Source organism: Hemicordylus capensis, chromosome 1 (genome assembly GCF_027244095.1).
Source record: "Hemicordylus capensis ecotype Gifberg chromosome 1, rHemCap1.1.pri, whole genome shotgun sequence".
NCBI classification, from domain to species: domain Eukaryota; kingdom Metazoa; phylum Chordata; class Lepidosauria; order Squamata; family Cordylidae; genus Hemicordylus; species Hemicordylus capensis.
In genome coordinates, this window is record NC_069657.1 from 12,232,316 (window position 1) to 12,253,779 (window position 21,464).

Consider the following 21,464-nt stretch of genomic DNA (forward strand, 5'->3'; position numbering starts at 1 on the left):
ATGTATGTTTTATGTTTGTTTGATTTCTATACTGCCCTTCCAAAAATGGCTCAGGGCAGTTTACACAGAGAAATAATAAATAAGATGACTCCCTTTCTTCAAAGGGCTCACAATCTAAAAAGAAACATAAGATATACACCAGCAACAGTCATCGGAGGTACTGTGCTGGGGGTGGATAGGGCCAGTTACTCTCTCCCTGCTAAATAAAGAGAATCACAATGTTAAAAAGTGCCTCTTTGACAATTTAGCTTTATATTAACTGTGCAGCATCAAAGACAAACATTTATTATAAAAATATTTTCTTCCTAAGGTAAGTGCATTTCATCAGGGGCACAAAAAGATAATGTAAGAAAATCCTAGTAATTATAGTAATCCTAATAGATTCTATGCCAACAATAGTGAGGGGACAATAGATCATGAAGTTTTCATCCTTGTGCTATGCAATATTTTACTAAACTGAATAAATAAATACCAGTGTAGCATCTGAAACCTCTACAGTAAGGCATGTGAATTACAGACTACATTCCATTGAAATCAGCTTCACAACTACTATTGGTTGTTTTCCTTTCTGTTTAAAGGTTTTAATGCATTTTTTCAATAAACTTTACAGCAGCATACATGAGCACATCGAGTTTTTATTTATAAAACATATCCCCCACCCCTAGTGATACAATATCTAATGAGTTTCAACTATTTGTGTTGTAAATTGTTCCTGCAGTGAACATGTAAAATGTGAGGAACATATGTACATATTTACAGACCCATGTACATGCATCAAGGGGCCGTTGTTCAATCAACATTCAAGTTGTGTGTGTGTGTGTGTGTGTGTATGCAGGTGTTTAGAGATGCAGGTATGTAATCTATATGTTTGATGCGTGCTGAGAAACAGTGATATATAGGCAGCAATCATGTCTACTATATAGACTGTGGAGTCACCCTCAGGCCTGGTAGGGATTGCTTACTACAGGATAATTAAAATTCATGGTTCCCTCCACTCCAAAAAAGGCAAAAATAGAACCACAACATATGTTCATTACAGATATAAACTACACCTGTCTGTGTGTGCTGAATTGATGGCTTCAGAGTTGGTACACTTTGGACTAATTTCTGAGAAACATTAGGGAGATGGAGTGGTTTATACATCCGATGTTTCTCATTTAACAAATGCAGCTGATGACTCTTTTTGAATGAGCTGAAAGAAAGTAAGAGCTACAATGAAGGCAAGCAGTAAACAAGATTGAAGCGTTGGCACTTACCTGAAAGGTCATTTTCTTCAGAGGTATGGGTTGTATCCGCAGCAATAATGGGTTGTCTCGACCTCCTGCTCCTAGACAGGGCCAATCAAGAGCTTTGGCTTACATCAGGAGGGAGGGGCAATCCCCTGAGGCTCCAGTTCATAGCCAGCTCTAAACACTGCTCCAGAACAATAAAGTCAAAGTCACAGTTAAAGTTAAAGATAAGGTATAAACAGAACCCAGCAGAAACACAGATGCCAGGTAGTGAACAAACAGCAGAAAACTCAGCAAGGCCAAGTTCCGTGAGGAAGAGCCCAGACTAACTAACACCCTGCAAGGGGAACCAACCACCCCCAGAGCGAAACCACCCCACAGGAATATACCACCCCACAGGAATATAGGAGACAGATGGGGTGTCGGATTTCAGGACAGCAGGATAGACAGCCCAGACGAACAAGCGGGTGGGGGCGGATATGACCCATACCTCTGAAGAAAATGACCGTTCAGGTAAGTGTCAACGCTTCATTTTCCTTCAGAGGAGGGTTGTATCCGCAGCAATACTGGGACCTACCATAGCCCCTGAGATACTGGGTGGGAGCTGTGAGGTCTGGCGTCAAGGAGAAACCACCTGCTGTAAAACTCTTCTCCCAAAGGCCGTGTCTGCCGAGGTCCAATCATGAATTTTATAATGCCTCACAAAGGTGGAAATAGAGGCCCACGTGGCAGCGCGACAAATATCAATCAGGGGAGCCAAGGTGGAAAATGCAGCAGTAGAAGCCACGCTTCTAGTGGAATGTGCTGTAATCCCTTCTGGGGCCGGAGTAGCTAAGCCAGTGTAGGCTAATCTAATGCACTGACAAATCCAGCGAGACAAGGTGGAAGTTGAAACCTGCTTCCCCAATGAGCTATCTCTGAATGAAACGAAGAAGGAATCTGAGACCCGAAAGGGCTTAGTGCGCCTCAAGTAAATCCTTACTGCCCTGTGCACATCCAACTTGTGCCACTCACGCTCCCTGAGCGAAGAGGGATTTGGGCAGAATGATGGTAGCATGATCTCCTGAGCTCTATGGAACACTGCGTTCACTTTAGGGAGAAAGGAAGGATCTGTATGTAACAGGACATAATCCAGATAGACCAAACATAGTTCCTTCCGCACGGACAAGGCGCGTAGATCTGAGACCCTCCTGGCAGATGTGATAGCGACCAGAAACAAAACCATAAAAGAAAGCAGCCGTAAGGGAACAGTCCGCAGAGGTTCGAACGGGGCTTTGGTAAGGGCCCTTAGCACCAAATTAAGATCCCAGGTTGGGAACCTATGGACAGTGGGAGGATTGATTATCGAAGTGCCCCTGAGGAACATCTGCACATGAGGATGCTGAGCCAACGAAGGTCCCTCTAACGGTAGAACCGAGGCAAAGACCTGACAGCGCAGCGTATTGGGGCGAAGCCCCTTATCCAGGCCGCTCTGAAGGAAACTCAATACAAGGGTCACAGAGGCCGCCTAGGTAACACTCCCTGAGTGCTGCACCATCTCGCGAAGGTCTTCCAGGTAGACTGGTAAACTCTGACTGTGGACGGCCTCCTGGAGGCCAAAATCGTGTCCTGAACAGAGGATGGGTAGCCACAAGCTGCTAATGCGTCCCGCTCAACCTCCATGCAAAGAGATTGAGCCACTCCAGATCCGGGTGAAATACTGGGCCCTGACGGAGAAGTTGAGAATGAGACCCCAGTGGAAGAGGCAGATCGAGGGACATCTCCACCAGATCCCAAAACCAGGGCCTGCGTGGCCAGTGTGGAGCCACAAGAACGATCTCCGCTCCCAACATCCGGACCCTTTCGATGGTCTGAGGAATGACGGCGAACGGCAGGAAGGCATAGATCAGCCCCTGGGGCCACGGAAAGGTCAGAGCATCCACACCCTCTGCTCTGGGAGAGTGATACCTGGACAGGTAACGCTCCACCTTGGCGTTTTCCGGCTTTGCGAACACGTCCATGACCGGCTGACCGAAATTCCGAACTATTCGCTGGAAGGCCAGAGGGTCCAGCGACCACTCTGCTGGATCTATCTGTGAACGGCTCAGCCAGTCCGCCACTACGTTCATCACTCCGCTGATGTGATCCGCTTCTAGAGACAGCAGGTGTCGTTCCGCCCATGTCAGAGGAAGGGAGGCTTTGTGCATCAGGGCCTTGGACCTCGAGCCGCCCTGCTGGACGACATGGGCTTTTGCTGTGGCGTTGTCCGTACACACCAGGACATGACAACCCTGGACTACCAGAAGGAATTCCGAGAGCGCCAGGCGAATTGCCCGCAGCTCCAGCCAATTGATGGAATTGGAGCGTTCGGCTTCAGACAAAAGGCCTTGTGCCACGTGCTGAAGACAGTGACCGCCCCAGCCCAGAAGGCTGGCATCCGTGGTCACCTGGACCTGCTCCACCGGAAGGAATTTGACTCCCTTTGACGTGGCCGGAGACACCCACCAGTGTAGGGACCGGACAACCAGAGGCGGAAGAGTGACCAGCCGCCTGGACCGGTCCATCACCTGGTCCTGATACCTGAGGAGAAACCACTGGAGCGGACGAGAGTGAAACCGACTCCACGGTACTATGCCCAGGGTGGACACCATACGGCCCTGCAACTGGGACAGAGACAGGATGTCGGACTGGGGGCGAACTATCAGAGCCTGGCAGGACGCAACCAAGGAACCCCTGCGTTCCGTAGTCAAGCAGACGGTCCCCTGAACTGTATCGATCTCTGCACCCAAGTGAAGAACCCTGGTCCGAGGACACAGGGAACTCCTGGGTCTGTTTACAATGAATCCGTGTGTCTCCAGAACAGAGAGGGTTAGCTGGACGTCCCGGTGTCCCCTGGAAAGGGAGGGGGACCTGATCAAAAGATCGTCCAAATACAGGTAAAGATGGACGCCCCTGGTCCTCAAGTGTGCCACGAGTGCCACCATGATCTTGGTGAACACCCGAGGTGCAGTCGAGAGACTGAAGGGAAGAGCCCAGTACTGGAAGTGATGGGCACCATAAGCAAACCTCAGGAAGCATCGGTCCTGCTCGTGAATGGGTACATGAAGGTAGGCCTCCTTCAAATCCACCGAAGCTAGGAAGTCCCCTTGCTGGAGGGCCATCGGGATAGAACGGAGGGTTTCCGTGCAAAAACCCCTCCTCCGAAGGAACCTGTTCATGAACTTGAGATCCAGAATCGCCCTCCACTCCCCGTTCTTCTTGGGGACTAGAAATAGGATGGAATATACCCCTTTCCCTTGTTCCCCTGAGGGAACGGCCTCGATCGCCCAAATGGTCTGTAAATGGCGAATGGCTTCCCTCATCAGGCGGTGTTTGGACTCCTTGTGAGATCGTGGAGAGGGGAGAAAGCGATCTGGAGGCTGCGCTGCAAACTCCGGAGAGTACCCTGAAGAGATCATTTGTAATATCCAGGCATTGGAACAGGTCTGTGCCCAGGCGTGTGCAAAGTCCCCCAACCTGCCCCCCACTGTGTGGGGATCCTGATCGTGAAGGAGGGGACCTTGAGGGGAGTCATTGGGCCTGATTTCGCTTGAAACCTGGCTTGGAAGGTTGGCCGGACTACTGAGGCTTCCGAAAGGAATTGTCCCAAAAGGAGGACTGAGTCCTATGCCAGTTGGACCTATCGGGCCTGTTGTGCCTGAAGCGGAAGGAAGGCTTGTAACCTTTGAAGCCAGACGTAGGTGAAGAAAACCCCCTATGGTCCTGATGCTGGGACAGAGCTGTGGAAGGCATGGCCTTCTCATTGTCCTTGGTCTGAACCAAGACGGGCTCCAGAGTTTCACCAGAGAGCTTGCCCCCTTTGAATGCGGCATTAGCGAGGTTGGCCTGTGACTTTTGGTCAACTTTCCAATTTTTAAGCCACAAGTGGCGTCTTACTGTGATGTCAGAAGCCAGGGTCCTGGCAGACATCTGAGCGGCATCCAGCGATGAATCTGCCATGAACCTGACAGCTTTCCCCAATTTATTAAGGCCCTGCCAAAGGTTAGGAAGTTCGGGTGGGACCATGGGGGTGAGTTCCTGTACCCACAAAACTGCAGCCCTAACGAAGATGGAGTTAGCGACTGAGGCTCTGATGGAAAGAGCGTTCGCCTCATGCGACCTGCGCAGAACAGCATCGCACCTTTTGTTCTCTACGTTCTTTAGGGCATCCTCCCCTTCCTTGGGGAGCACCACCCCCATCACTAGGGTGGCCACCTCAGTGTCAACCAGTGGCACCTTAAGTCTACGCATGAGGGTACTGTTTGAATTGTACATGCGCCTCACAGCGGGAGGGGGCCCTTTGCCCTCAATAGGCTTGTCCCATTCAGCCTGAAAAACATCTAGAAACAGCTGGGGACAGGGGACATTGACCTCCTGGGACTTGAGTGAAGGAAGCACCGTGGGGTCTCCTTCAGTGTCTTCAGGTGCGGGCTGAACCCCCCCCCCCCCAAGTGAAGGGTTTTCCTGACTTTGAGAAGGAGAACCAGGTAGTCAGTCTGAGTAAACAGGTGGTAATTAGACTGATGAAAGGAGGATGGGTCCTCATCGTCTCCTGAGAGTTCCCCTTCCTCCCTGTCAGATTCTGAAGCCTCCAAAGGAGCAGGAATCTCTCGGGGAGCGGGGCGGAGAGCAGCTGCGGCAGGCAGAGTGAAGGGGGTCCGCTGTCCGGGAGGGGCGCGGCCGGGCCAGCGGGCGAGATTGAGCCTGGTGCGCCCGGAGCCATGACCAAAATGGCCGCCAGAGATCTGGCGGGAAGCGGCTGGGCGAGAAAGGAGACCAGGACTGCAAGCAGCTGAGTGGGAACCAGGTGCTGAGCCGTAACGGGCGGAATCAGCCAGGGTAGCTTCTGAAGTTCCTCGGCCACCACCCGCCTCAAAAGAGCCGCAAATCACGGCAGGATGTCCTCCTCCTCCTCCTCTGCCGGGCTTTCTCCTCAAGCAAGAGCGGCATCGGCAGCCGCGATAGAAGCGCACAAGCGCTTGGGGGGGAGAGAAGATGGGATCCCCCAGCCCCGACGTCCCCTCCAAAACATCCACAGGCTCACCTGCCAAAGCCCCCTCGATTCCCGATTCGCGTTGCAGGACAGGGGCTGAGGAATCGTCCCCGCCATCTTGGAGGAGAACTCCTTGAGCAGGCGATTGAAGCAGAGACCTGCCTTCTGCCGAACGGGTCCCCGAAGCAGTTTTGTTACGCTTCTTAGCCCATTTGGTGGACTTAGCCGACCCTTGGGACCGAGTAATGGGTGCGGGAGTAGAAGCTGCAACCCACTCGGCTTGGCACACTGAGTGCGCTATGGAATCCCCTGAGAGGGAGGGAGAAACCTCTCTCTCGCCTCGATGGGACTCCATCACCGCTGAGGGTATAAGGGAGCCGTAGCGAGGAATAACCACTTCCCTTCTTTCCCCCTTGCAATAACCTGTCCGCTATTGCCGAGAAAGAGAGGTAAAGGTGACAGAAATACAGACAATAGAGGATCAATAAAATAACAGCCCTGCTGGAGCGAGACAGGGCGAAGAACTGGGGCCTCAGGGGATTGCCCCTCCCTCCTGACGTAAGCCAAAGCTCTTGATTGGCCCTGTCTAGGAGCAGGAGGTCGAGACAACCCAGTATTGCTGCTGATACAACCCTCCTCTGAAGGAAAAAGTTAAATTTCAAGTGAGGTATCGGGGCACATTATGTGTAATTTGGCCATGGTAGCGCTGTACTGAAGCCTCACCTGGAGGTTTCACAGACAGGGTTCCCCTGCCTACGCCACCCCGAATCCAATCCTTATTGGAGTGTGTCAGTCCACATATTCGCAGGATTTAATCCAATCTCCCTGCAGGCTATCAGGGACCCGGACAGGACTTTGATTCTCCAGGAATGGAGGCTGCCAATTCTGGCTTAGACCATTATGTCTGAGGTAAAAAAAATCTTCTATTTCCAGCAGCGTTTGAAAAAATCTCTGGGGCTTCTGCTTTCTCCGAAGGTGTTGATGGAGGTGCTGATGGCTATGTGAATGGTCCATCTAATTCTTCGAATTAAAATGCCTTGAATCGCTCTTCAGATACCCCGAGGCATAGAGCCATGTGTGAAAAACCTCCTGGCAATAGTCTTAACACACATGTGACAAAGAGTAGAACAGAAATCATGACTCTCTGGCTCATTACAAAAGTCTATAACCTTCTGCTGGACTGGTGAATCTCTGTGTATGTGTTTGATATGTTAAATATTTTTCCTATGATCATTGAGTTTTCAATAGAATTTAAGCAGCCTATTAGTATTAAGGATGGCAGCCTTTGTGGATAGTCTATCTACCTACTGTAGATGTATAATATGTGTTTATTACTATGTAGCCATTTTCTGTATATAGCAAATTAGCTACTTTTCCATTTTGCCAGATGAGTTCAGTATGTCACTTGAAAGTGTATATACACTGGCTGACATCCTGACTAAATTTACTAGAAGTCGGATTGAAATGTAGCAGTCCTTTGGACAGTTCCCTATTGAGAAATTTGGTTAGGATGTCAGCCACTATCATGAAAAATCTGGCTGGCATCCAGACTAAGTTACTTAATAGTGCAACCCAAGAGTTACTCTAAATGACTACTTAATTTCAGTTTGGTTGCTTAGGAGTAATTTAGCCTAGATGTTAGCCTTTGTTTTCTTCCATATATATATTTACATTTACTGTTCACAACATGCTGCATTAATTGCATAATCACAAGGAAACAATGAAGCTATTCACATTTGCACCGAAAACCAGGTGAAGGAAGCCCAGCCCGGTGTGCATGTGTACCACCGGGATTGGGCCCAATCCTGGCGGTGCCTCGGTGGCAAACCTGCCTAGGCAGCCACCCTCCAAAACGAGGTTAGGAGAACGAGTGGTCTCCTAACCCCATTTTTGTGATAGTCTGAAGAGATTTATTTATTTTACTTATTTATTTTTACATTTTTATTTCCTGCTCTTCCTCCAAGGAGCCCAGAGCGGTGTACTACATACTTAAGTTTCTCCTCACAACAACCCTGTGAAGTAGGTTAGGCTAAGAGAGAAGTGACTGGCCCAGAGTCACCCAGCAAGTATCATTGCTGAATGGGGATTTGAACTCGGGTCTCCCCAGTCCTAGTCCAGCACTCTAGCCACTATACCACGCTGGACCCCAAGCAGCTTTGGAGAGGGGAGGGAGATCCCCATAATGCACTGCGCACTTGGAGCTCTGGGGGCCATGGTGATGTGGAGTGATACGTCCTGGCACCCCAGCCCTCTGTGTTACTGGCAGCAGCCGGTAGTCATCTGGGCGGGCGATCCGCCCGCTGAAGAGAATACCATCGATTGTCTGCAGGGAGGTAAGCTCTTTAGGGCTTCCTTCCTACTAAGCCTCTTGCCATTTCTCACTGCTCATGAAAAAGGGCTCAATGACATCTAATGCAATAGGATAGCATAGCTAAAAAGTAAAAACCTGTCCATTGTATTCATTGGGGGATTTGCCACAAATTTCAGCAGAGTCAGAATATTATACTTGATTTCATCAAAGTATCTTAGGATACAGCTTTTAAGATAAATATTTCTACCTTTGTATAAAACAGGGGTTCTCAAACTTGGGTCCCCAGAGCCACAGCGGTTGGGGATTATGGGAGTTGAAGTCCAACAACATCTGGGGACCCAAGTTTGAAAACTGCTGGTATAAAAGATATACAAAAAAACTGATAACTAGCACTGATGTTGGGGGATGAAAAATATATCTATAAATGGCAGTTCAGAAATTGTCCTTGTTATGCTTAGGCTGACTGGGTGTGCTGCATTGGAGTAACAAAGAAGTCTCATCTCTACTTCACATTGATCATATCTCCACATAAAATATACTGCACTAGTTTAATATTCATTCTCTTTCCCTTGGGAAAGGAACTGTAGTTGTGTGAATGGATGCTAAGGGCTTCCAACAAAATTTTGAGCACCCAAACTTGAAGGTTTCATTGAGAAAGGCATGGTGGTTGATTGATTGCCTGATTAAGTTCTGTCAAGTCGTTGTCGACTCTTAGAGACCGCATAGATAGATTCTCTCCAGGAAGATCTGTCTTCAACTTGGCCTTTAAGGTCTCTCAGTGGTGCATTCATCGCTGTCGTAATCGCATGGTGGTTGAATTGGTATAAAACTAACCTACAGTATGTCTGTTGTGCAGTTACATCCTATGTACAATTCTAGCCTTTGATTTACACTTGTCAATTTAAGGTAGTGAAGTAGATTTTAAGATGCTACCTTTCTTCAAATTTCTTCCTAGTTTCTAGATTGTTTGCATTTCCCCCATCTATCACTTCAGGATGATTTTGATCTTCTGTCATTCTTTCAAGTTGCTAAAAAAATGATAGATATAAAGAAACAAAATAATTGCATCAAAATCTGCATTATTTATTATGCACTACAGCTTACCTTACAACATTCAACAAGGGATCCATTACAACCCCTTTAAAACTTGGAATGTTACTTGCAGTCCCATCTTTCCATGGCTTACCCCCACCAATCAAAGTAATCCAGAGCCTACTTGTCTTTATTTATTTAAATGTCACCTTTATACCTTAAAGGTTCCTCTGATTTACAGGAGCAATAAAAGCCATAGCATAAAACACCATTAAAATTTCTAAAACAGAATAAAATCCCACTACAGATCCACTACAAAGTTCTGCAAAGTTCTCTACAAAACTGTCACTGCATGCTACTGAGGGATCTATAGATCCAAATGGATAAGGACTGGATAGAAAAAAAATACTCTTGCCACTTGGAAGAGCTGCCTGAGAACTAACATGGAGGAGAGGTCTATTAACGGCTACTAGTTGGAGGGCTATAGGCCACCTCCAGCCTCAAAGGCAGGATGCCTCTGAATACCAGTTGTGGGGGAATAACAGTAGGAGAGAGGGCATGCCCTCAGCTCCTGCCTGTGGCTTCCAGCAGCATCTGGTGGGCCACTGTGCGAAACAGAATGCTGGACTAGATGGGTCTTGGGCCTCATCCAGAAGGCTGTTCTTATGTTGCACTCTTGAGACTACCAGAAGCCTCAATTCTCATCGGACATTGGCAGTAAAGTGACCAACTATACAGGGTTTAGGGTTCTAAAAAGAATTACTGACATGAAGTGCCTTGACTGCTCAAAAAGTACAATACAAATGCTATAGGTATAATTCTGTCCTAGCTATGATGCTGAATCTCCCTCCATTATAAAGAACTGGAAGGGAGGCCACTATGACGCCTCGGAACTATGACCCCTGCTAGCTGGGCAAAGAGGCACCTTTTTAATGTGGTGGTTCTCTTTATTTAGCATAGGAAGAGTAACTGGCCCTATCCTAGTTATGTTTGATTGCTTGTATTTATTATTTTATTTAAAATATTTAAACCCCACCCCTCCATTATACTACTGCTTGGGGCAGCTCACAACATTAATAAAAATATACAATGTAAGATACAATGTAATGTACCTCTTTGTAAGCACATACCTTTATTATGATTATCTTGAAAGCAAGTGCCTTGAGCTAGCGAGATATAGATATTGATTATATCACACACAAGCACCCCAATTCCCACCTCCCCCCACTTCCACTGAGCAGCTTGTAATTAGAATAGAGAAAGACCAGAGACTGTAGTTTTGAGCTGGCATGTTTTTGCATCTGAAGGACATTTGCTTATTACAAGCAGGAACATTCCTGCTGATAAGAACCGACTAGCAAAAACATTCAGAATGTGTCATCCTGGAATGTGAAAAACATTTGATATATGAATGAACTAGGCCTTTATGGTTTGAAATATTGACGACATTTATGATGAACATTTGTTATTGATCAGAGACTTTTAACTGTATAAAAGGACTAGCCGCGACTCCACGAGACACATGGCCGATGACTTAGAGCTTGCTAGCTTGCTTGCTCTGGGACCTTGCCCCTTGCCTCCCCGCCCACCAAACTGGCTCATAATCTTGCCTGCTATCCAGCTGGCATGATTTCGCAACAAGACAAGCACTTTGCTAGTGACTCCTCCTCGGGGGAGTCAGAGGAAAGACTAATTGTAATTCATCTGTTCAACATGGTCCAGACCTTAGCTCTGAGGAGCAGGAGGAGCTGGTCTTGCGGTAGCAAGCATGATTTGTCCCCTTAGCTAAACTGGATCTGCCCTGGTTGCATATGAAAGGGAGACCACATGTGAGCACTGTAAGATATTCCCCCTCAGGGGATGGAGCTGCTCTGGGAAGGTTTCAAGTTCCCTCCCTGGCAGCATCTCCAAGGCAGGGCTGAGCAAGATCTCTGCCTGCAACCTTGGAAAAGCCGCTGCCAGTCTATGTAGACAATACTGAGCTAGCTGGACCAGTGGTAGACTCAGTATATGGCAGCTTCCTATGTTCTGTGACTGAGATCCTTCTGCAATCTGCGGCCTATACTTTCATTGAACTCCAGCAGTGACTAGCTACTGCCAGAGTTCACCAAGCTGCACCAGATTTGGTAATATGGGTGCCTACTCCATTCCCTCCTCTCCCTTTCTGTCCCCTCTCCACCCTTCCTTTCCTTCCTTCTCCTTGCCCTCCTTTCTCCTTCACAGTGTTGGAAGTTGTTAGCTGCCTACGTATTAGACAGTGTTAGCCACTGAACTTTAACACACACACGCACCCTTGCCAAGTTTATATCTCTGTTATGCTTTTATTAGTTCAAGCAAACATTTTGAACTACACCCTGTGTCTGTGCTTCTTTGCATCTTCTGCCAAAAACTGTTGTATCTCGCTAAGGAACTTGAGAGCCCCCAGAGGGCAGTGTGTTCAAACTCCTTTGACTCCAGTGTAGCTCCAGAGCATACACAGAGTGCAAAGTGACTGTGGCACACAACAGAGGGAGGCTGAGCAGAAACTCTGTAACCATGCAAGGAACCTGAATCCCAGAGTGGGGAAAGAGCATTAACATCTCTGTATGCAATGCTTTAAAACCACAATGTTTATTTATCTCTAGAACTAGTAACCATCATGCTTAAAGAACTTTTGTTAATAAAATCCTGTGGTTTAGTTTTATCAAGTGCATTTTGTTTTGTCTCCCACCTCACCTGAAGAGAGATCCCACACTACCACACAAGCAAAATGGGTGGGGGATGAGGAGAAGTATGACCTGGTCTCAGATCCTGCCTCCTCAGATCTGAGTAGAGGCAGCAAAGGTACTTCAGTAGGTAGGTTGACCCCTCACAGAGCCTCTAAAAAGAGTACACTATCTTCAAACATCATAAATTCATGGGGAAACCCATTTATTGTTCCTAAAATAAAATACCTTTATATTCTATTAAGAACACAGTAATTACTAACAGCAGATCCAGTTTGATTTATGCTCCAGATAATACAATATACTTTTATCAAGTGCAGTAAAGTATCGGGTGGCATTTTAGCACAGGTTATAACATAACATGAAATTAATAATGGGCTTTTACCTGTTTGAAACTATTTATTTTATTTTCTAGCTCCTCTGCTGTTTTGTCTAGTTCAAATGATTGTTGCCTGAGAACTGCCGCATTCTTAAGAGTTCCCTTTGTGCTTTGCCTCAAAGATGCGCTTTCTTATGTTAAGGAATCAATAAAACACACACAATAAACAGTCAAGTAAAAGGCTAAAGAGAATCACACTTCAGTCTGCAGCTATGCTAGATGGAAGTGCTCATTTGGATTTAAGCCACTGAAATCAATGGGACTAAGAGTCAAACTACACATTATGTTTGTTGCGCAAAAAATTGCAGACTGCTGGGTGAGTGCACAAGTGTTTGGTGGTCACTTGAGGTTCACAGTTACTTGGATCTCTTATGGAGAGCTAGAAAGCTGGCTCACTATTTTGTGGCATTTTAGTTCATTCTAAGAAATGTATTACCCTGCATTGGCTTTTGAGAGGTTTTCCCCCTAATGGACCAATATGGCTATTTTTGTGTGTTGTATTAAAGTTTAAATGAGCATAATACTCTTTTGCTGAAACAGAATAGTTCTAAGCTAAACTAATATGGGTGGCTGCACATGTCACAACACACAGGAGGTTTGGCAAAGCAGCTGGAGCCTCAGAAACACAAGTACTTCCAGTCTCAGGAAGGATATGCCGAAATGGGGTGTGTCATCATATGAGCCCACCAATCTTGGCATATTCTGTCCTACTTTGTGGTACAGACTCAAGAGCCCCTGGTGGTGCAGTGGTAAAACTGCCGCCCTGTAACCAGAAGGTTGCAAGTTCGATCCTGACCAAGGGGCTCAAGGTTGACTCAGCCTTCCATCCTTCCGAGGTCGGTAAAATGAGTACCCAGAATGCTGGGGGGCAATATGCTAAATCATTGTAAACCGTAGAGAGCTTCCAGCTATAGAGCGGTATATAAATGTAAGTGCTATTGCTATTGCTATCCCCCATTCTGTCCCCCAATGAGGGACAGATGTCAGGTTCTGACTTGCAAGTAGGACAGAATATGTCAAAACTGATCAGTTTGCCCAACACACCCAATCTTGACATAACCTTCCCAAGACTGGAATTAGGGTGCACATGCATTCCCAGGGCTCTGGCCGCTCCACTGAACCTCCAGTTTGGCATGACACATGAAGCTGTCCAATGCATTACTTGTTCATAATTTGTGCTGATTACAGTAGGTACAGATCCCAAACTAAGAGAAGGGCTTTGTTCTTAGCTTCTACTTCAATTACAATTCAATGGGCTTCTCTAGGGGTTAAAAACAGAATGCAGCTATCAGGATATTTTAACTGAAGCAACATCTTGGATTACATCATAGTAACATGGGTTACATCATAGTAAAGCCAACAAGACAACAAAAAACTAAATGTCAAACTTCCTCTTAAGGAGACAACGAGTGGATACATCTGTGAAGCCCAATAAGTAAGTGATGGAAATGGACCAGGATCTGGAAAAAAAGGAGTTCATACATTAATCTCACTTTAATCTCTTATGTATTTGGGTTAGAAAAGGAATCCACAGGGACCCATTTACACAAAGTCAACTTTTGTAAAATGTTTGGTAGAACAATGGCTAGGAAAAGGTACATTATGATATTAATAAAATACTAAAGGTGCATTGTAATTGGCATTTTCTGTTCCACTTTACCACTAGTAGGGATGTGCAAACTGATTCGCGTACAAATCAGTTTGTATCCGAATCTAGCTGATTCAGGTGATTTCGAGACAAAACAAATCACCCCTGTTGTCCATTGTCTAGATTCGGGTACAAATCGAATCGTGCCTGATTTGATTCGAATGAATTCGAGATTCGGATCCCTTCTATTAATTCCCCCAGATTCCCAGCTTTCATTTAAAAAAGAAAAAGAAAAAAGCTAAGCTCTAGCCTTTGTAGAAGTGGAGTTATGGAGCAAATGTGTGGTCACTATTTTGCAAGTGTTTGGATTCTTTGGTGTATAATAACTTTCCCTCAATGAATCTCTATGAGGATTCATTACACACCTCCATTTTTTCTATTCATTTTGACTGTCTTTTCGACAGTGCCAACTGTTAACTGCCAATTATACCCCACTCCCACCCGCAAGGCAGTGGGGTACTACTCAGTTCTTTTATTGCAGTCATAGGCCAAACAGATACCACTTAGTTTATGTTCTAGGATTCCACCCCCACCACCAATTGTTTAGGCTCTTTGGTGTCTAATAACCTTTCATCATAATGAATCCCTATGAGGATTCATTACATACCAAAGAGTGTAAACACCTCAAAAAATCCTAAAATATAAACTGAGTACCCAGTGGCTTGTGAGTTGCAGGGTAGTTGGAACACAGGATGCCACTAATTCTCCACCCCCACCTGCAAAGCAGTGGGGTCAAAATGAACAGAAGAAATGAAGGTGTGTAATTAAGACACCAAAGAAGCTAAACACTTCAAAAATACCTTAAACATAAACTGAGTACCTCAGTGTGTGTGTGTGGGGGGGGTGTAGTTGACACATGGCAGTTGACAGTTGACAGTTGGCACTGTCCAATGTTAGTCAAAATGAACAGAAGAAACAAAGGCGTATAATGAATCCTCATAGGGATTCATTATGAGGGAAAGTTATTAGACACCAAAGAATCTAAACATTTCAACACTCCTAGAAATTAAAGTGAGTATCCCACTGCCTTGCAGATGGTGGTGGGGGGTATAGTTGGCACATGGCAGTTGACATTTGGCACTGTCCAGTGACAGTCAAAATGAACAGAGGAAATGAAGGTGTGCAATGAATCCTCATAGGGATTCATTATGAGGAGAAGTTCTTATACACCAAAGAATCCAAACACTTGAAAAATAATGACTGCACATTTTGCTCCATAACGCCACTTCTACAAAGGCTAGAGCTTAGCTTTTTTTTTTTTAAATGAAAGCAGGGGATCCGTTTTAGGGTTAGGATATGGCAACTTGTTTCCTAGGGCGAAAATTGTTTCCCAGTGCAGAAATGTTCAAAATCAATAAAAACTAAAAGAAATTCATGAAAAATCAACTAAGTGTTCCACTGCCTTGAAATTTGGGTGGTAGGTGGCACCCATGAGGACCTACCTACCAGCCAAATTTGGTGCCCTTAGGACCTTGCTAAGTGGTCCAAATCAGTCCAAGTCCAAATCGAATCAAAGCAAATACAAATCGAATCTGGGGTGATTTGGAGGGGATAGATCTGGATACAAAACAACTCAGGGGTGATTTGTTTTGGGCACAAATCAAATTAAAAAATCAATTTGTGCACATCCCTAACCACTAGTAATTACTCAAGGATATGCCTGTGCAACATCCATATGTTGAACTTTTCATTCTATCACTATACTGTAAGCTTGCTAAACGAGGATAATATTTCATGCATGTGATGAAATGGGCTATAGTCCATTAAAGCTTATGTTGAAATAAATGGCCAACATCTTGACTCTGTGCGAGCAGAGCCCAAAAAAGCACATGTGCAGTAGCTACCTGCCCAATGAAAGTCAGAGATATTTTTGCATGTTACTTATAGCACTTCTAGAGGAAGAGGAGATTGGTGGAAATTGCTTCCCCCAGCCACACACTAAAGTGTGCACATTTCAGAAACAGCCAAGCAGCAGCTGCACACATCTTTTAAAGCTATGTGTGCACAACAATAATCAGAATGTTGGCCATTTATTTTAACACAAGCTTTCATGGACTACACCCCATTTTATGAGATGCGTGATAATGTTATCCTCAGTATATGGATGTCAGCCAGTGTTGGGCTTTAAGGTGCCACATGATTTTTCATTGTTTTTGCTACAACAGATTAACACAACTATCACTATGCAAGATGTTGAGATTTGTATCTTATTAAAGAGATATAATCCTACTAAGATTGCTCTGGAGTGACATCCTGTGCCGTCCTCACTAGCCATTGCCCTTCATTGTCAGAAACCTTTTGCTTATTTATTTATTTTATTCTCCTCTGCAGAAATTGACTCAATAACCTCTTCATCACATATTTCTTGTTTATTTCTGCTGCTAATTACAAAATAAATAACAAAAACAATAAATAAATAGCAAAAACAAGCCTACAGTTCTAGATAGAGGAGGTTTATATACATCAGAAATCTGCAGGTTTGTTTGTTTGTTTATTTCATTTTTATACTGCCCTATCCAAAGGCTCTGGACACTGCACAACAACAAAACAACAAACTAACAAACATCTAAAACAATTAACTTAAAACAATATAAAAACCAAATTTAAAAACAGTTTAAAATCATTTTAAAACAGTTAAAACATTCAACAACAATTTACAAACCCTGGAAGGCCAGAACAAACAAAAAAGTTTTATGTTTAATATTAGGGTTAAAATGAAGGCCAACAATTAAATGGACTTATTTTTATTATTTATTTATTTAACACATTTTTATACTGCCCAAAATGCAAGTTCTCTGGGCGGTTTACAACAATAGAAACAACTAATAAAAAGATGAAAACATTTCAACAATTAAAATTTAAAACATTAAAACTGAGCCATTTTGGAAGGGCGGTATATAAATCATAAATAAATAAATGAATGAATGAATGAATAAAACAATTAAAACACAATTAAAACAATATGTGATTAAAAGCCTGGGTGAACAAATACATCTTGACTGCCTTTTTTAAAGTTTGTAAGAGATGGGGAGGCTCTTATTTCAGCAGCAAGTGTGTTCCAAAGCCTCAGGGCAGCAATGGAGAAGGCCCATCTCCGAGTAGCCACCAGATATGCTGGTGGCAACTGCAGACGAACCTCTCCAGATGATCTCAATGGGCGGCATGGTTCATAGCAAAGAAGACGTTCTAGTAAGTACCCAGGGCCCAAGTGGTTTAGGGCTTTATAGGTTATAACTAAAATCTTGTAGTTTGCCGGGAAACTTATCGGCAGCCAGTATAGATCTTTTAAGATAGAAGTTATATGTTCTCTCTGAGATGACCCAGAGACCAACCTGGCTGCTGCATTCTGGACTAACTGCAGTTTCTGGACTACGTACAAAGGCAGCCCCACATAGAGCACATTGCAGTAGTCAAGTGTGGAGGTGACCAGCAGATGTACTACTGTTCTGAGATCATTTATCTCAAGAAACGGACGCAGCTGGCATTATCAGCCAAAGCTGATAAAAGGCACCTCTGGCCACTGCCTCAGCCTGGGAAACCAGGAAGAGTTTTGTGTCCAGAAGCATCCCCAGACAGCGTACCTGTTCCTTTTGGGGAGTGTGACCCCATCCAGAACTGGCAGATCAAAATAATCTCCTGAGTTCCGACCCACACAATAAGTACCTCCATCTTATCTGGATTCAGCCTCAGCCTGTTACCTCTCATCCAGCCCATCACTACCTCCAGGTAGGCATTTATGGAGGTTATGCCTTTTCCTGATGGTGTTGACATGGAGAAAAAGATTTGGGTGTCATCAGCATACTAATAACATTCTGCACCAAATCTCCTGATGATCTCTTCCAGCGGTTTCATGTAGATGTTAAACAATATCGGAGATAATATGGAGCCCTGAGGGACACCATACAGAAGTTCAGTTTTTGAAGAACAGTCCCAGAGGGACACCATCTGGAATCTGCCAGAGAGGTAAGAGTGGAACCACTGCAAAGCAGTGCCTCCCACCCCCGACCCCCTCAGACGCTCCAGAAGGATACTATGACCGATAGTATCGAAAGCCACTGAGAGGTCCAAAAGGACCAACAGAGTCACACTTCCTCTGTCAATTCCCAATTGGAGATCATCCATCAGGCCAACCAAGGCAGTCTCAACCCCATAGCCCACCAGAAAGCCAGTCTGAAATGGGTCTAGATAATCAGTTTCATCCAAGACTGCCCAGAGTTGGGAGGCCACCACCCTCTCAATTACCTTGCCCAGCCATGAAAGTTCGGAGACAGGCCTACAGTTGCTCAACTCTGAGGAATCCAAGGCAGGCTTCTTCAGAAGTGGTCTAATAATTGCCTCCTTAAGGCAAGGAGGCATCCTGCCCTCCCTCAGAGAAGCATTTATGATCTCTACCAGGCCTTCTACAACAACTTCCCTGCCAGATAGTATTAGCCATGTTGGGCAAGGGTCAAGAGTACAGGTGGTAGGCTGCATCACTCCAAGCAGCTTGTCCACATCCTCACGAGTCACAAACTGAAACTGATCCAGCCTAACCACATAAGAGTCGCTGGACACCTCCAATTCAGACACTGCAGTAATTGTGGGGTCTAAATCTAAGTCGGCCCAAAGAAGAGAGATTTTATCCACACACAAATCATTAAACACAGCAGGTAATAGATGGTTCCAAATTCTGATTCAAGGGAAGAGGGGCACTCACTAGCCCTCTTCCAACCCTGAACAACTCCGCTGGACATGAACTTGCAGACACAATACGGGCTGAAAAGAATCACTTATATATAAGGGTACTGGCTTGAACACACTTTATGTGAAAATACAGGAAGCATTTATCAAGAACAAATCTGACGGATCCGAGGATGAGGTGTGAACTGCACTAGCAGTTCCTTGTGATATTATCAGATGGATTGCAAGGAAAACTGCTGGTCTGTGCATACTCTTAGAAAGGACATCCTGACTCAGAACTATAGATGAACTAAATTTTAGGTCTCTTACAGGTTTGAAGTATTACAATTCTATATTAAATATATATTTTAAAGCAAACTCAGCTGGCCTTACAGAAAAAAACAGGTTGCTTACCTGTAACTGATGATCCTTGAGTGATCCTAGGTATACACACCACTGGGATACGCGCCTGCGCAGGAGACCAATTGGGAAGATTCTAAAAGGTTTCGCGGTGCTCCGGACTCCGCCCACAGCACACCTGTGTCTGTTGATATAGGTGGTTGGAGCACCACTCTCTTTGGTTCCTGGATTACCACCAGATGTCAGCAACCATCATAAGTGGAACTGGAGAGGTAAGTGAGAGAACAGGTAAGTAAAAACATAGATGTTGCCCTGAGCACGACCTCCAAGGAAGAGGGGAGGCAGGGTGGGATGTGTGAATACCTTGGATCACTCAAGGATCATCAGTTACAAGTAAGCAACCTGTTTATCCTTGACATATAGGTAAAGTGTGCTGTCAAGTCGATTTCGACTCCTGGCGCCCACAGAGCCCTGTGGTTTTCTTTGGTAGAATACAGAAGGGGTTTACTATTGCCTCCTCTTGCACAGTATGAGATGATGCTTTTCAGCATCTTCCTATATCGCTGCTGCCCGATATCATACCAGCAGGGATTCAAACTAGCAACCTTCTGCTTGTTAGTCAAGCATTTCCCCGCTGCGCCACTTAAGGGGATCCTTGACATGATCCCAGTGTATTCACACCACTGAACGATTAGCAAGCTCCTACAGGAGGAGGGTTTCTTGGACGTGCACTGTTAGCATAGAACTTACTTCAGAACACCCCTCCCAAATCGCACATCCTTAGAGGACTGGAGGTCCAAAGCATATAATGAAGGGGTGGTCTGAAGACCAAGTAGGAGAACTTCAAATCTCAGTCATGGAGACCAACCTCTGACAGATTGGTGGCCGAAGATGATACCGCTCTTGTAGCATGGGCTTTAACACCCTTAACTGGGACTTTGCCTTGAGACTTGTATGCCTCATCTATGGCTTGGATAATCCAGTGGGAGAAGCGTTGGTGAGTGATTTGCATGCCTTTCTTGTCCTTTCTATAGGAAACGAAAAGTCTATTATCTTTACGAAAGGAATGAGTCCTATCCAGATAGAAGGCCAGTGCTCAGCGAACATCCAATGTGTGTAGAGAGTGTTCTAAATCAGACTGTGGGTTGCGGGAAAAGGCTGGCAGGATCACATCTTTGTTAATGTGAAAACTTGTGTTTATCTTTGGAATAAAAGATATGTCCATACGCATGACTACTTTGTCTTTGTGAAACCTGACATAAGGGGGTTCAGACCTTAGGGCACACAACTCCCCCACTCCCTTGGCTGTGGTGATAGCTATGAGAAAGGCCATTTTAATGGACAAAAACCGCAGAGGGACAGTAGCCATGGGCTCAAACGGGGTGTTTATTAAACCCATCAGAACCCAAGACAGTGACCATTCTGGTGTTGGGGTCCTTGTACACGGGTACATGTTCTCCAGGCCCTTAAGAAACTTTTTGGAAAGGGGAAGGGAGAAAACAGTAGAGGCGTCCACCCCGCATGACAGCTAGAGATAGCAGCAAGGTGGATCCTAATGGATGGATTAGAAAGGCTAGCCAGTTTCAGGCAGGCTGGAGAGATATTGCAATACTGTATCTGTAACATGGTAGCTCTTGAGGGTGAAAAAGAGTGAGTCACCGAATATGATGTGAAGCGTTTCCACTTGGCAGCATTCATCTTCTGCGCAGAAGGCTTCTTCTCATTAAAGAGGATCTCTTCTAGTAGCTGGGCACAGGGTTCAGCAACTTGATCCTCCAAGCGGTGAGTTTCAGCATTTTGATGTCTGGATGCAACACCTGGCCATGGTGCATGGACAGCAGGTCTGTTGCAGCTGATAAGGGTCAGTATCTGCCCTTGGACTGTCTCAAGACAATAGGATACCACGCCTGACATGGCCAATCCGGGGTAATCAGAATGCAGTCTGTCTTTTGATGGATAAGCCTGTTGAGGACTCTTGGGATCAAGGGAAGGGGCGGAAACATATACAACAGAGTTTCGTTCCATGGCACAAGAAAGGCGTCTCCCTTGGAGTTGGTGCCTACACCTGCCCTTGTACAGAACAGATCGCATCTCGCATTATCCTGTGACATGAATAAGTCCACTCGTGGA

General features: G+C 45.4%; 1 protein-coding gene and 1 long non-coding RNA gene across 10 annotated transcripts in view; one reads left to right on the top strand and one right to left on the bottom strand.

The window, feature by feature from the left end:
- C1H14orf39 (chromosome 1 C14orf39 homolog) overlaps nt 1-21,464 on the bottom strand; it is an 88,507-nt gene that overhangs the window by 36,630 nt on the left and 30,413 nt on the right. For 8 of the 9 annotated variants that reach the window (XM_053257918.1, XM_053257910.1, XM_053257953.1 and 5 more), the window contains exons 7-11: nt 14,085-14,127; nt 12,674-12,794; nt 10,714-10,749; nt 9,485-9,579; nt 1,053-1,192 (exon numbers count right to left, since the gene is read on the bottom strand). In XM_053257918.1, coding sequence (XP_053113893.1) covers nt 1,053-1,192; nt 9,485-9,579; nt 10,714-10,749; nt 12,674-12,794; nt 14,085-14,127 — 435 coding nt within the window. The remainder of the gene's footprint in view (nt 1-1,052; nt 1,193-9,484; nt 9,580-10,713; nt 10,750-12,673; nt 12,795-14,084; nt 14,128-21,464) is intronic. The other variant, XM_053257901.1, reaches the window with a different exon arrangement.
- Nucleotides 18,197-20,612, top strand: LOC128328207 (uncharacterized). Its single transcript, XR_008309080.1, has 3 exons — nt 18,197-18,278; nt 19,531-19,606; nt 20,369-20,612. It is a non-coding gene; the product is annotated as an uncharacterized LOC128328207 (long non-coding RNA).